The following is a 16,075-nucleotide window of genomic DNA, read 5'->3' on the forward strand; positions in this document are numbered from 1 at the left end:
GAATCCCAAAGGCGTGGGAACAGGCCATTCACCCCATCGGGTTCACATCGACTCTCCGAACACAATCCCACCCACAGCACCTCCGACCCTATCCCGATAGCCCTGCATTTCCCCACGGCCAATCCCACCCTAACCTGCACATCCCTGGGCACTACGGGGACAATTTAGCATGGCCGATCCACCCTAACCTGCACATCCCTGGGCACTACGGGGACAATTTAGCACGGCCAATCCCACCCTAACCTGCACATCCCTGGGCACTACGGGGACAATTTAGCACGGCCAATCCCACCCTAACCTGCACATCCCTGGGCACTACGGGGACAATTTAGCACGGCCAATCCCACCCTAACCTGCACATCCCTGGGCACTACGGGGACAATTTAGCACGGCCAATCCCACCCTAACCTGCACATCCCTGGGCACTACGGGGACAATTTAGCACGGCCAATCCCACCCTAACCTGCACATCCCTGGGCACTACGGGGACAATTTAGCACGGCCAATCCCACCCTAACCTGCACATCCCTGGGCCCTACGGGGACAATTTAGCACGGCCAATCCACCCTAACCTGCACACCTTCGGAGTGACCCACACAAACCCAGGGTGAACGTTTGCGTGGACACAGACAGACAGCCACCCGCCCGAGGGGAGAATCGAACCCCATTCCCTGGCGCCATGAGGCAGCAGTGCTGAGGGCCGGTCCGCCCTTTCGCCTGAAGCCCACGGCTCGGGGGAGGGGGAGTGTTACTCTGGAACTGACAGCTCCCCCTTCATTCCGACAGCAATCCCACTCCTCCCACCCCAGTGGAGTTATGATCTCCACGCTGAAACCTCCTTCTCCGAGCTCAGTAGGGTGAGGAGCCCTGCCAGATTTTTACCTGGTTTGGAGACCGTGTGATCATTGGGAGGGTGGCGGGTCAAACCAAGTGTTTGATGAATGCTAGCTCCCCATCGTTAGTAACATTACCTGCCTCTTTCCCATTCCCCGCTCACCTGAGAGTGTACAAACACCGAGGGACGTTTCCTCACGCACTTTATTCTACACGTGCACCTTAAAAACAGCAGGCCGTGCCTTCGGTTTAAAAACGTACACACCGGGCTCCGAAATCACACTCAGGATTCGAAATCGCGCCGCTCCCCAGTCAACGCGAGTCCCCCGAGCGTCCCGCAGATGTCGCTGGCGGCTCCCTCCAAGGGCGACGGCGCGGACGCTCCCTCCGAGGGCGACAGTGCGGACGCACGCTCCCTGGCCAACAAGTTGTTCCTCCTCAAGAAGCAGGCCTCCTGGTAGGGAGGCTGGATGGGAGGCTGAGCGGGAGGCGTGTAGGTGTATTCCTGCCCGACTTCCAGCTGCACGGAGCGAGAGAGAGAGAGAGAGAGGGAGTCACCGGAACAGCTGAGCAAAGCCCAGGGCAGAGCCAGCGCTCCCCGGCCAGCGGAGATTCTCACCTGTAACGGGTAGGTCTTGTCGGAGTCGTAAGCGCTGAGGTCGCCGCAGCTCAGGAAGGGGACGATCAGCCTGTTGGGGCCTTGCAGCTGGTTAAAGTCCACGTCTGCACAGAGCGACAAGAACAGACAGCGTTCATCCCCGAAACAAAACTACAACACATCCCAGGGCATTGCCATAGGACAGGAGGTGGGATTGGGGTTCGAGCGATGCCATACACCGGTCACCAGGACTCATGGGGATAGACTTCCAAACAGCAGATTAGGGGGAAGGTTGAAGAGATTATCTTTCACTCAGAGCGTGGTGGGAGCTGAAAACCTCTCAATCTCGTTGGCGCCTCAAGGCACCAGGGACCTGGGTTCGATTCCAACCTCAGGAGACGTTGTGAAGGGAAGAGACACTTTCTCCCTGCGTTAGGGTGGGTTTCCTCCGGGTGCTCCAGTTTCCTCCCACACTCCTTGTTTTTTCTTTCGTTTTATTATTTTTTTTTCCTTTTCTTTAAAAATTAACTGTGGTAGTGCTTATTTTTCCCCAGCGCCCATGGGGTGTGTGTGTGTACGTATGAGACACAAAGTGCACTAATCTTTTATTCAATTCCCACCACCAGGAAGATAGGAAAACACCCGGGTGGCCAGGGACAAGCAGGGCCCTTCACGTCCAAGGGCAATGCTGTGTGATCAAAACATTGGAGGGCAGGCGCTACATCAAAATACAGTTGGAGGGGAAAATGATGCACTCCACTCCCTGCGGCGCCCACCTCTCTCCTCCCACAGTCCAAAGATGTGCAGGATAGGATGGGATTGGCCGTGCTAAATTGTCCCATAGTGCCCAGGGATGTGCGGGTTAGGGTGGGATTGGCCGTGCTAAATTGTCCCCGTAGTGCCCAGGGATGTGCAGGTTAGGGTGGATTGGCCGTGCTAAATTGTCCCCGTAGTGCCCAGGGATGTACAGGTTAGGGTGGGATTGGCCGTGCTAAATTGTCCCCGTAGTGCCCAGGGATGTACAGGTTAGTGTGGGATTGGCCGTGCTAAATTGTCCCCGTAGTGCCCAGGGATGTGCAGGTTAGTGTGGGATTGGCCGTGCTAAATTGTCCCCGTAGTGCCCAGGGATGTGTAGGTTAGGGTGGATTAGGCAGGGGACCTGTAGAGTAATTGGGATGGGGAATGGGTCTGGGTGGGTGGGTTGAGATGGACCTGATTCAGGGGAGTCCCTCCTTGCCTTCCCGGGGAGTAACTCCAACAACACGTGAGAAGCTCAACACCATTCATTCAGCGTTCCCCCCCTCCAACTTGGTTGGCATTACCACCACTGACGCTCGGTAGCGGTGGTGTGTGCCATCACAACCACATCCGGCAGATACATGAGGAACACCACCCCACCCTGCAAGGTGCCATCCCAGCCCCGACTGGGAAATATAGCGCTTGCCAGATTCGAAGCTCAGGTTGAGGTTCTGGATGTAGGTTTGCTCGCTGAGCTGGAAGGTTCATTCCCAGACGTTTTCGTCACCACACTCGGTAACATCTTCAGTGATCCTCCGGACGAAGCACTGCTGACGTTTCCTGTTTTCTAGTTATGCGTTTGGGCTTCTTTGGGCGGGTGATGTCATTTCCTGTGGTGATGTCACTTCCTGTTTTCTCTTACACTCTCTCTCTCTCTCGGGGTGGTAAATGGGGTCCAAGGTAATGTGTTTGTTAATAGAATTCCGCCAAAACGTGACCCCTCTCGCTAGTGTCTTCACGTACGGATGGGGAAGGACACCACTTTGATTGGGACAACGCATCCAACTTAGGACAATCCAGAGACACGTACAAGAATTCCTAAAAGCATAGCATTCCAACCGGACCTCTACCAACAAATACATTGACTTGGATCCCATTTACCACCCCCCGAGAAAAAGGACAGGAAATGACATCACCAACCCAAAGAAACCCAAATGTATAAATAGAAAGCGGGAATCATCAGCAGTGCTTTGTCAGGAGGCTCACTGAAGATGTTAACCAGTATGGTGACGAAACGTCTGAAAACGAACCCTCCAACTCAGTGAGCAAACCGACATCCCAGTGCTGTCGCTGGGTCAGCATTCCCTCAGAGGGACACTGGGGGTCAGCCCATAGCACCGGTTCAAGAAGGTAGCTCACTCCCCCCCATCCCCCCAACGCACGGGGCAACCAGGGACTGGGCAATAAATGCTGGACCGTCACAACAACGTCACACAGACGAGTAAATCCAAGTCTAGTTCTGATGAAGGGTTTGCGAGACTCGGAATGTTCACTCGCTTTCTGTCCATCGTTGTTGCCTGGCCCATGGTGATCTGCAGATTCCAGCATCTCAGAGAACCCTCAACTCCCAAGCGAATGGAAACAGGTCCACCACCCCAACACTGACCCTCTGAAGGGTAATCCACATAGACCCATTCCCAGACCATCTTACATTCATCTCTGACTGATCCACCCTAACCTGCACATCCCTGGGCACTACGGGGACAATTTAGCACGGCCAATCCCACCCTAACCTGCACATCCCTGGGCACTATGGGGACAATTTATCACGGCCAATCCCACCCTAACCTGTACATCCCTGGGCACTACGGGGACAATTTAGCACGGCCAATCCCACCCTAACCCGCACATCCCTGGGCACTACGGGGGACAATTTAGCACGGCCAATCCCACCCTAACCTGCACATCTTCGGATTGAGGGAGGAAACCGGAGCACCTGGAGGAAACCCACGCAGACAGATGCCCGAGGTTGGAAGTGACCCTGGGTCCCTGGCGCCGTGAGGCAGCGGTTATAACCACTGAGCCACCGTGCCACTGGGAAACACAGCCTGGCACAGCTATAGTATTACGGGAGATTTTTTAAAAGGGGCGTCTTAAACAAACGAGAGGGAGATGGTAGGGGGGGAACAGGAGGGGGGGGGCGGGGACCAGGAGGGGGCAGTTCCACCCTTACCGTAGCAATGGTCCAGCAAAGGGTTTGACATGTTCGGGACATAGCCCTGAGGTGGGGAGTATCCGTGACACACCACAAACGCCTCTGCAGGAGGGAGATAAGACAGTCAGCGATCAGAGCCCGGCCCGCCTGGTTTTAAAAGCACCCATCCACTTGCAGAGAGCGCTGCAGGCGAGCGCTCGGCCGGTTCGATCCCCGGTGAACCCTTACCGATGCTGGAGTTGCGGCTGCTCCTCGGCTTTGCACACGTAACCTCCTTGAAGAAGATCTTCAGTTGGGAGTACAACAGGGTGACGTCCTTTCCCCGAAAGATCTTCCGCCAGCAAATGTCCATGTGGGGGCAAACGGGGTTAGTGGGGTCAGCATGAGCAGGCTGGGCCGAATGGCCCGGGTCTGCACTGCACATATCACACGCCCTTCACTCACACCTCTTCAGGTTAAAACACTCCGCAAGGACAACATCATCTCAGGGAGGGTCAGTGACCTGATCCAAATCAACACCGAGACACCGTACAGAGAGGGGTGATCACTGAGGGAGTGGGGGCTGTGGGTCAGTGCTGAGGGAGTGCGCGCTGAGGGTCAGTGCTGAGGGAGCGGGGGCTGTGGGTCAGTGCTGAGGGAGCGGGGGCTGTGGGTCAGTGCTGAGGGAGTGGGCGCTGAGGGTCAGTGCTGAGGGAGTGCGCGCTGAGGGTCAGTGCTGAGGGAGCGGGGGCTGTGGGTCAGTGCTGAGGGAGCGGGGGCTGTGGGTCAGTGCTGAGGGAGTGCGCGCTGAGGGTCAGTGCTGAGGGAGCGGGGGCTGTGGGTCAGTGCTGAGGGAGCGGGGGCTGTGGGTCAGTGCTGAGGGAGTGGGCGCTGAGGGTCAGTGCTGAGGGAGTGGGGGCTGTGGGAGGGTCAGTGCTGAGGGAGTGGGCGCTGAGGGTCAGTGCTGAGGGAGTGGGGGCTGTGGGAGGGTCAGCGCTGAGGGAGTGGGTGCTGTGGGAGGGTCAGTGCTGAGGGAGTGGGTGCTGTGGGAGGGTCAGTGCTGAGGGAGCGGGCACTGAGGGTCAGTGCTGAGGGAGTGGGGGCTGTGGGTCAGTGCTGAGGGAGTGGGGGCTGTGGGTCAGTGCTGAGGGAGTAGGAGCTGTGGGAGGGTCAGTGCTGAGGGGGCGGGAGCTGTGGGAGGGTCAGTGCTGAGGGAGCGGGGGCTGTGGGAGGGTCAGTGCTGAGGGAGTGGGCGCTGAGGGTCAGTGCTGAGGGAGTGGGGGCTGTGGGAGGGTCAGTGCTGAGGGAGTGGGCTGTGGGAGGGTCAGTGCTGAGGGAGTGGGCGCTGAGGGTCAGTGCTGAGGGAGTGGGCGCTGAGGGTCAGTGCTGAGGGAGTGGGCGCTGTGGGAGGGTCAGTGCTGAGGGAGTGGGCGCTGTGGGAGGGTCAGCGCTGAGGGAGTGGGTGCTGTGGGAGGGTCAGTGCTGAGGGAGCGGGGGCTGTGGGAGGGTCAGTGCTGAGGGAGCGGGCGCTGTGGGAGGGTCAGCGCTGAGGGAGCGGGGGCTGAGGGTCAGTGCTGAGGGAGCGGGTGCTGTGGGAGGGTCAGTGCTGAGGGAGTGGGTGCTGTGGGAGGGTCAGTGCTGAGGGAGTGGGCGCTGTGGGAGGGTCAGCGCTGAGGGAGTGGGTGCTGTGGGAGGGTCAGTGCTCAGGGAGTGGGCGCTGTGGGAGGGTCAGTGCTGAGGGAGCGGGAGCTGTGGGTCAGTGCTGAGGGAGCGGGGGCTGTGGGAGGGTCAGTGCTGAGGGAGTGGGCGCTGTGGGAGGGTCAGTGCTGAGGGAGTGGGCGCTGTGGGAGGGTCAGTGCTGAGGGAGTGGGCGCTGTGGGAGGGTCAGCGCTGAGGGAGTGGGTGCTGTGGGAGGGTCAGTGCTGAGGGAGCGGGTGCTGAGGGTCAGTGCTGAGGGAGTGGGCGCTGTGGGAGGGTCAGCGCTGAGGGAGCGGGTGCTGTGGGAGGGTCAGTGCTGAGGGAGTGGGCGCTGTGGGAGGGTCAGTGCTGAGGGAGTGGGCGCTGTGGGAGGGTCAGTGCTGAGGGAGTGGGCGCTGTGGGAGGGTCAGCGCTGAGGGAGTGGGTGCTGTGGGAGGGTCAGTGCTGAGGGAGCGGGTGCTGAGGGTCAGTGCTGAGGGAGTGGGCGCTGTGGGAGGGTCAGCGCTGAGGGAGCGGGTGCTGTGGGAGGGTCAGTGCTGAGGGAGCGGGTGCTGAGGGAGGGTCAGTGCTGAGGGAGCGGGTGCTGAGGGAGCGGGTGCTGAGGGTCAATGCTGAGGGAGTGGGCGCTGTGGGAGGGTCAGTGCTGAGGGAGTGGGTGCTGTGGGAGGGTCAGCGCTGAGGGAGCTGGTGCTGTGGGAGGGTCAGTGCTGAGGGAGTGGGCGCTGTGGGAGGGTCAGCGCTGAGGGAGTGGGTGCTGTGGGAGGGTCAGCGCTGAGGGAGTGGGCGCTGTGGGAGGGTCAGCGCTGAGGGAGTGGGTGCTGTGGGAGGGTCAGTGCTGAGGGAGCGGGGGCTGTGGGAGGGTCAGTGCTGAGGGAGTGGGTGCTGTGGGAGGGTCAGTGCTGAGGGAGTGGGTGCTGTGGGTCAGCGCTGAGGGAGTGGGTGCTGTGGGAGGGTCAGTGCTGAGGGAGTGGGCGCTGTGGGAGGGTCAGTGCTGAGGGAGCGGGCGCTGTGGGAGGGTCAGCGCTGAGGGAGTGGGTGCTGTGGGAGGGTCAGTGCTGAGGGAGCGGGGGCTGTGGGAGGGTCAGTGCCGAGGGAGCGGGAGCTGTGGGAGGGCGAGTCCCCAACACCGCAGTGGGAAGGGGTGCCTACCTTAGCCACGAAGGTTCCACTGTGTTTCAGGATGTGGGTGGTAATGTTCAGAGCCTGTCGTGGTTGGGAAGACAGCAAACAGATTCAGGAATGGATGACATTCTCAGTTAGGCCTCCTTCCCCCTCATCCACCCGCACCAGAGACACTCTCCCTCATTTCCAACCCAGTACCTCACTCGGAGAATCCCTGGGATCCCTCTCTGATCAGGAAGGGGCAGTTCGGCCTCCTCTCCAGACTAACCCCCTCCCACACACTGGTCAGGGCTGGTCAGATTACTCCAGCTTCCTGTCTACAACCCCCCACCATCTCTGGCTCAGCTTCAACCTACCCCAGTGCTCACTCCCACAGAGAGAGAACAGGGAGGCTGGCTTCTGCAGACAGGGGGGGGGAAGAGTGGGAGGAGGGGGGGAACTCATTCCCGCAGGGAGAGAGGGGGGAGAACGGGGAGACTCACTCCCGCGGGGAGAGAGAGAGGGTCTTGCTCCTGTGGGGAGAGTTGCAGACTGTCAAAGACACAGAGAGGGGAAGGGCACTGACTGAAAGGACAGAGAGCACTGTGTGTGTGTGTGTGTGTGTGTGTGTGTGTGAGAGGGGGGGGGTGTGGGTGAGATGGGGGGGTTGCCTATTACACTAATGTGGTGCTATCACTGTGTTCCCGATGGTGAGGGGGGGGGGTGGGGGGGAGGGTTTCTGACAATACTGACCGCAAGTAGGAGCTGGGCCTGAATGTACTCATCGATATCGTGTAGCCCAGTTACTGCACCGACACACAGACACACACAGACAGACAGACATACAGACAGACAGACATACACAGAGACATAGACAGAGACACAGACAGAGACACAGACAGACAGACACAGAGAGACAGAGACACAGACAGACACACAGACAGAGACACAGAGACACAGACAGACACACAGACAGACACACAGACAGACAGACACAGACAGACAGACATACACAGAGACATAGACAGAGACACAGACAGAGACACAGACAGAGACACAGACAGACAGACACAGAGACACAGACAGACAGAGACACAGAGACACAGACAGACACACAGACAGACACACAGACAGACACACAGACAGACACAGACAGACAGACATACACAGAGACATAGACAGAGACACAGACAGACACACAGACAGAGACACAGAGACACAGACAGACAGACAGACACACAGAGAGACACACAGAGAGACACACAGAGAGACACACAGAGAGAGAGAGAAATATATATTAGAGAGATTATCGAGATATACACAGCCCATCACTCAGCAACACCAAACCCCACACTATACCCACACCCGCTAGGACACTGGAGGTAAAGCTCCCTCCACACTGCTCTCCCTCCCCACTCCCCCATCAAACACTCCCAGGGACAGCACGGGGTTAGATACAGAGTAAAGCTCCCTCTACACTGTCCCCCAGGCTACCCTCCCGGGACAGGGACAGCACGGGGTTAGATAAAGAGTAAAGCTCCCTCTACACTGTCCCCCATTAAACAACCCAGGGACAGGGACAGCACAGGGTTAGATACAGAGTAAAGCTCTCTCTATACTGTCCCCCCATCAAACACTCCCAGGGACAGGGACAGCACGGGGTGAAATACAGAGTAAAGCTCCCTCTACACTGTCCCCCATCAAACACTCCCAGGGACAGGGACAGCACGGGGTTAGATAGAGAGTAAAGCTCCCTCTACACTGTCCCCCCATCAAACACTCCCAGGGACAGGGACAGCACGGGGTTAGATAGAGAGTAAAGCTCCCTCTACACTGTCCCCCCCATCAAACACTCCCAGGGACAGGGACAGCACGGGGTTAGATAGAGAGTAAAGCTCCCTCTACACTGTCCCCCCATCAAACACTCCCAGGGACAGGGACAGCATGGGGTTAGATAGAGAGTAAAGCTCCCTCTACACTGTCCCCATCAAACATTCCCAGGGACAGCACGGGGTTAGATAGAGAGTAAAGCTCCCTCTACACTGTCCCCCAGGCTACCCTCCCGGGAGAGGGACAGCACGGGGTTAGATACAGAGTAAAGCTCCCTCTACACTGTCCCCCATTAAACAACCCAGGGACAGGGACAGCACAGGGTTAGATACAGAGTAAAGCTCCCTCTATACTGTCCCCCCATCAAACACTCCCAGGGACAGGGACAGCACAGGGTGAAATACAGAGTAAAGCTCCCTCTACACTGTCCCCCCATCAAACACTCCCAGGGACAGGGACAGCACGGGGTTAGATAGAGAGTAAAGCTCCCTCTACACTGTCCCCCCCATCAAACACTCCCAGGGACAGGGACAGCACGGGGTTAGATAGAGAGTAAAGCTCCCTCTACACTGTCCCCCCCATCAAACACTCCCAGGGACAGGGACAGCACGGGGTTAGATAGAGAGTAAAGCTCCCTCTACACTGTCCCCCCATCAAACACTCCCAGGGACAGGGACAGCATGGGGTTAGATAGAGAGTAAAGCTCCCTCTACACTGTCCCCATCAAACATTCCCAGGGACAGCACGGGGTTAGATACAGAGTAAAGCTCCCTCTACACTGTCCCCCAGGCTACCCTCCCAGGAGAGGGACAGCACGGGGTTAGATACAGAGTAAAGCTCCCTCTACACTGTCCCCCATTAAACAACCCAGGGACAGGGACAGCACAGGGTTAGATACAGAGTAAAGCTCCCTCTATACTGTCCCCCCATCAAACACTCCCAGGGACAGGGACAGCACAGGGTGAAATACAGAGTAAAGCTCCCTCTACACTGTCCCCCCATCAAACACTCCCAGGGACAGGGACAGCACGGGGTTAGATAGAGAGTAAAGCTCCCTCTACACTGTCCCCCCCATCAAACACTCCCAGGGACAGGGACAGCACGGGGTTAGATAGAGAGTAAAGCTCCCTCTACACTGTCCCCATCAAACATTCCCAGGGACAGCACGGGGTTAGATACAGAGTAAAGCTCCCTCTACACTGTCCCCCAGGCTACCCTCCCAGGACAGGGACAGTGGGGGGGGGGGGGGGGGGGGTGTTATCATACCATCTGGCGCTCCGTCGCAAACCACCAAATCTGCAGCCTGCCCTTCGAAGTGTTTGATAATCTCCTGAGCAGTCGCAACCTGCAAGACCAGGAAGGGGAAAGGTTAGTGTGTTGGTGGCCCAGGGCTCTCTCCCCCCCCCCCCCTCTCTCTCTCCCCCCCCCCTCGGTTTGAAGTCCAGCTCGGATTGCCATGGCGGACGAGCGAGAACCAGCTGGAGGCCTGCCATTCCCCCATTGGTGTTTGAGCTGTCTGTGGCCGCGACCCCGCCTCCCTAACCCCAAAACGCTCCACTCCCTCCCCACCCTCTCGTACCCGGCGCTGGAATATGTTCACCGAGACCCTTCCCCCTCACCGCCAGCCATTCTCCATCCTAGCCCAGCTTCCCCCCCCCCCTCCCCCCGCATTACCTTGGTGATGTCTCCCTGGATCTGAATGACCCCAGGGAGAGGCGCCATAGCCTGCAGGTCCACGGCAACGATCTTGACCTCTGAACTGTTGGCGTCTTCCTTCCTGGGATATCAGGGGTAAAGGTTAGAGGGGAGGGGGAGGGGGAGGGGGAGGGGGAGGGGGTGGTTATGTCGCCAAATTGGGCACGGTTAGTTGGGAAGGAGTTGGAAAACCACCTGGTGGCCATCACCCCTAACTGCACCGTGACTGTTTACATACAGAAATAACATGGTGCCTCACAGCCACCTGGTGGCCATCACCCATTACTGCACCGTGACAGTTTACATACAGAAATAACATGGTGCCTCACAGCCACCTGGTGGCCATCACCCATTACTGCACCGTGACCGTTTACATACAGAAATAACATGGTGCCTCACAGCCCCCTGGTGGCCATCACCCATAACTGCACCGTGACCGTTTACATACAGAAATAACATGGTGCCTCACAGCCCCCTGGTGGCCATCACCCATTACTGCACCGTGACCGTTTACATACAGAAATAACATGGTGCCTCACAGCCCCCTGGTGGCCATCACCCATAACTGCACCGTGACAGTTTACATACAGAAATAACATGGTGCCTCACAGCCCCCTGGTGGCTATCACCCATAACTGCACCGTGACAGTTTACATACAGAAATAACATGGTGCCTCACAGCCCCCTGGTGGCCATCACCCATTACTGCACCGTGACCGTTTACATACAGAAATAACATGGTGCCTCACAGCCCCCTGGTGGCCATCACCCATAACTGCGCCGTGACAGTTTACATACAGAAATAACATGGTGCCTCACAGCCCCCTGGTGGCCATCACCCATAACTGCACCGTGACCGTTTACATACAGAAATAACATGGTGCCTCACAGCCCCCTGGTGGCCATCACCCATTACTGCACCGTGACCGTTTACATACAGAAATAACATGGTGCCTCACAGCCCCCTGGTGGCCATCACCCATTACTGCACCGTGACCGTTTACATACAGAAATAACATGGTGCCTCCCAGCCCCCTGGTGGCCATCACCCATAACTGCGCCGTGACAGTTTACATACAGAAATAACATGGTGCCTCACAGCCCCCTGGTGGCCATCACCCATAACTGCACCGTGACCGTTTACATACAGAAATAACATGGTGCCTCACAGCCCCCTGGTGGCCATCACCCATAACTGCACTATGACAGTTTACATACAGAAATAACATGGTGCCTCACAGCCCCCTGGTGGCCATCACCCATAACTGCGCCGTGAAAGTCGATCACATGAAGAAAAAGCTCTTCACCCAGGGCCACGGCCAACATTTACAATGAGTCATTATGCAGTAAGTGACCGATGGAATCCATCACGGAGACGTGTGAAAAACAGAAAGCGGAATCCTTTTGTGATACGCGGAGGGAGTGGAAAACGCTGTGTGGGGAGATTCAGGTGTCAACGGAAGATTGTAGAGCAGGGAAAGTGACCAATTAGGAAGGCAAATCGTTCCATTAGCCCTTATCACCCAGGGATCGGGGTCTGAGAGAGAACGATCACAAAGTGGCTGCAGGAGGCCATTTGGTCCATCGGATCTGCACTCAGTCTTGCTACAACCCACACAGGACCATGGTGATCCCCCACCTGGGGCGCAGCGTGCAGTCTTGGGCCTTGTGGTGGGGGGGTGATAAGAAGAGAAGGCACAAGGGGCTGACAGGGAGAGAGGACAGTGCAGCTTACATCGCAACAGGAAGTGAGGGCGGGGGAATTTCCACAATACACGAAACAAGAAGGGGGGGGGGGGGGGGGGGGGGGGGAGGGAGAGGGGGAGGGGGAGGGGGAGGGGGAAGGTGACTCCGACTGGGAAAGGGGACCCCCCTCGTCCACAACTGACCTGAGTTTCCGGCTGAGGACCTGACTCCAGCTACCGGGGGCAGCACACAGATCGACGGCCCTGCGTACCCCTGGGGAGGGAAGCATTCCGGTCAGACTGCAACGTATCCCAACGGGACGGAACTGATGACCAATACGCCCTCCTCAGACACTGAAGTCACGCCTGACCAACTGCAGAAAAGACCTGGACAATATCCAGGCTCAGGCTGACAAGGGGCAGAGAGGATTCGCCCCGACACAGGAGCTAGGGAATGACTATCGCCAACAAGAGAGAATCTAACCATCGCCCCCTTGACGTTCGATGGCGTTACCATCACTGAATCCCCCTCCCCCCGCTATCAACATCCTGGGGGTTACCAGTGATCAAAAACTCAACTGGGACCCAGCCCCAGATCAATCCCGCGGCTACAGGAGCAGGTCAGAGGCTGGGAATCCTGCAGTGAGTAACTCCCCTCCTGACTCTTCCCCCCAAAGCCCTGTCCCACCATCGGGTCAGAGGCTGGGAATCCTGCAGCGAGTAACCCCCCTCCTGACTCTCCCCCCAAAGCCCTGTCCCACCATCGGGTCAGAGGCTGGGAATCCTGCAGCGAGTAACTCCCCTCCTGACTCTCCCCCAAAGCCCTGTCCCACCATCGGGTCAGAGGCTGGGAATCCTGCAGTGAGTAACTCCCCTCCTGACTCTCCCCCCAAAGCCCTGTCCCACCATCGGGTCAGAGGCTGGGAATCCTGCAGCGAGTAACTCCCCTCCTGAATCTCCCCCCAAAGCCCTATCCCACCATCGACAAGGCCCAAGTCAGGAGGGGGAGGGAATACTCCCCACTTGCCCTGGACGGGGGCAGCTCCAACAACACTCGAGAAGCTCAACACAGTTCAGGGACAGAGCAACCCCACCCCCCCCCCCCACTCGATCGACACACTGACCCCCACCTTCAACACTCACTCCCTCCACCCCCCCACACTCGATCGACACACTGAACCCCACCTTCAACACTCACTCCCTCCACCCCCCCACACTCGATCGACACACTGGCCCCCACCTTCAACACTCCCTCCCTCCACCCCCCCCACACTCGACCGACACACTGACCCCCACCTTCAACACCCCCTCCCTCCCCCCACACTCGATCGACACACTGACCCCCACCTTCAACACCCCCTCCCTCCCCCCACACTCGATCGACACACTGACCCCCACCTTCAACACTCACTCCCTCCACCCCCCCCACACTCGATTACACACTGACCCCCCACCTTCAACACTCACTCCCTCCACCCCCCCACACTCAATCGACACACAAAAGTGCATCTGAATAGGAAGGGTTTGGAGGGATATGGGCCGGGTGCTGGCAGGTGGGACTAGATTGGGTTGGGATATCTGGGTCAGCATGGACGGGTTGGGCCGAAGGGTCTGTTTCCGTGCTGTACGGCTCTCTGGTCACACTCTCGACCCTGCGTAACTGCAACCAAACGTTCTAACTCCAGTGTCCCATTCACCTTGCAGTAAATGCGCCCCCCCTTCCCACATACTGTGCTAATGACCCGCTGAGGCTGTATCGCTACTCGTTACAACCGGGGGGTTGTATGGAAATGTTAACCCCGTCTGTCTCTCTCTCTCTCGCAGATTTAACAGAGCGTTCCACTGTTCTTCCACAGTCTGTGTTTTACAATCTGCCTCAGGCCTAGCTCTCTCCCCCCCGCACCCCAAACCTGTGCCTTGTTCACTCAGTCCCAAGGTGTGAAAGAGGCCGATACAGTAAGGGTCATTACCTTGGAAGAGATGATACTCTTGGTCCAGTTGAAGAAGTTTAAAAGCGCTCCTTGCTCTCCAACCCTCCTCTTTGGCCAGGCGATAGTAAATATCCCGTTTGTCCTTCGAAGACCGTCCCATCTTTACCTGGGGCCTGGAAAACACAACGGACGGGCTGCAGAGATCTTCAGCAGCTGAGCCCTGACCCTGAGAGGACGGTCCTGACTCTCCCGCTCTCACACACATACACACACCCCAAACACACACACACATACACACACCCACTCACACATACCCACACACCCACACACATACACACGCACCCACACACACGCACCATACACGCACCCACACACACGCACCATACACCCACTCACACACACGCATCATACACCCACCCACACACACGCATCATACACCCACTCACACACACGCATCATACACCCACTCACACACACGCATCATACACCCACTCACACACACGCATCATACACCCACTCACACACACCACACACACCCACACCACACACACCCACTCACACACACCACACACACCCACTCACACACACCACACACACCCACTCACACCAACTCACACACACCCACTCACACCAACTCACACACACCCACTCACACCAACTCACACACACCCACTCACACCAACTCACACACACCCACTCACACACACACACGCACCCACACACACACATATACACACGCACCCAACTCACACCCACATATACACACGCACCCACTCACACCCACATATACACACGCACCCACTCACACCCACATATACACACGCACCCAACTCACACGCACTACACACCCACCCACACACACACCCACCCACACATACACACACCCACCCACACGTAAACACACACATATACACACGCACCCACTCGCACGCACCACCACACACCCACCCACACGCACCACACACCCACCCACACATATACACACACCCACCCACACGTAAACACACACATATACACACGCACCCACTCACACGCACCACACACCCACCACCACACACCCACCCACACGCACCACACACCCACCCACACATATACACACACCCACATATACACACGCACCCACTCACACCCACATATACACACGCACCCAACTCACACGCACTACACACCCACCCACACACACACACACCCACCCACACATACACACACCCACCCACACGTAAACACACACATATACACACGCACCCACTCGCACGCACCACCACACACCCACCCACACGCACCACACACCCACCCACACATATACACACACACACCCACACGTAAACACACACATATACACACGCACCCACTCACACGCACCACACACCCACCACCACACACCCACCCACACGCACCACACACCCACCCACACATATACACACACCCACATATACACACGCACCCACTCACACACACATATACACACGCACCCACTCACACACACATATACACACGCACCCACTCACACGCACCACACACCCACCACCACACACCCACCCACACGCACCACACACCCACCCACACATATACACACACCCACATATACACACGCACCCACTCACACCCACATATACACACGCACCCACTCACACCCACATATACACACGCACCCACTCACACCCACATATACACACGCACCCACTCACACCCACATATACACACGCACCCACTCACACGCACCACACACCCACACACACGCACCCACTCACACATATACACACGCACCCAC

At 57.6% G+C, this 16,075-nt stretch overlaps 1 protein-coding gene across 1 annotated transcript; it reads right to left on the reverse strand.

The window, feature by feature from the left end:
* Window positions 1-1,020: 1,020 nt before the first annotated feature.
* On the reverse strand, window positions 1,021-14,471 carry ftsj1 (FtsJ RNA 2'-O-methyltransferase 1). Its single transcript, XM_060822593.1, has 10 exons — window positions 14,344-14,471; window positions 12,578-12,647; window positions 10,668-10,770; window positions 10,260-10,338; window positions 7,917-7,969; window positions 7,212-7,265; window positions 4,614-4,716; window positions 4,404-4,487; window positions 1,454-1,557; window positions 1,021-1,354 (listed from the first exon to the last, which is right to left on the reverse strand). Exons 1-10 carry the CDS (start codon window positions 14,462-14,464, stop codon window positions 1,118-1,120), a joined length of 1,008 nt encoding a protein of 335 aa, XP_060678576.1. The 5' UTR covers window positions 14,465-14,471; the 3' UTR covers window positions 1,021-1,117.
* Window positions 14,472-16,075: the final 1,604 nt, after the last annotated feature.

This window comes from Hemiscyllium ocellatum, unplaced genomic scaffold, assembly GCF_020745735.1.
Source record: "Hemiscyllium ocellatum isolate sHemOce1 unplaced genomic scaffold, sHemOce1.pat.X.cur. scaffold_1371_pat_ctg1, whole genome shotgun sequence".
In the NCBI taxonomy this organism is placed as follows: Eukaryota; Metazoa; Chordata; class Chondrichthyes; order Orectolobiformes; family Hemiscylliidae; genus Hemiscyllium; species Hemiscyllium ocellatum.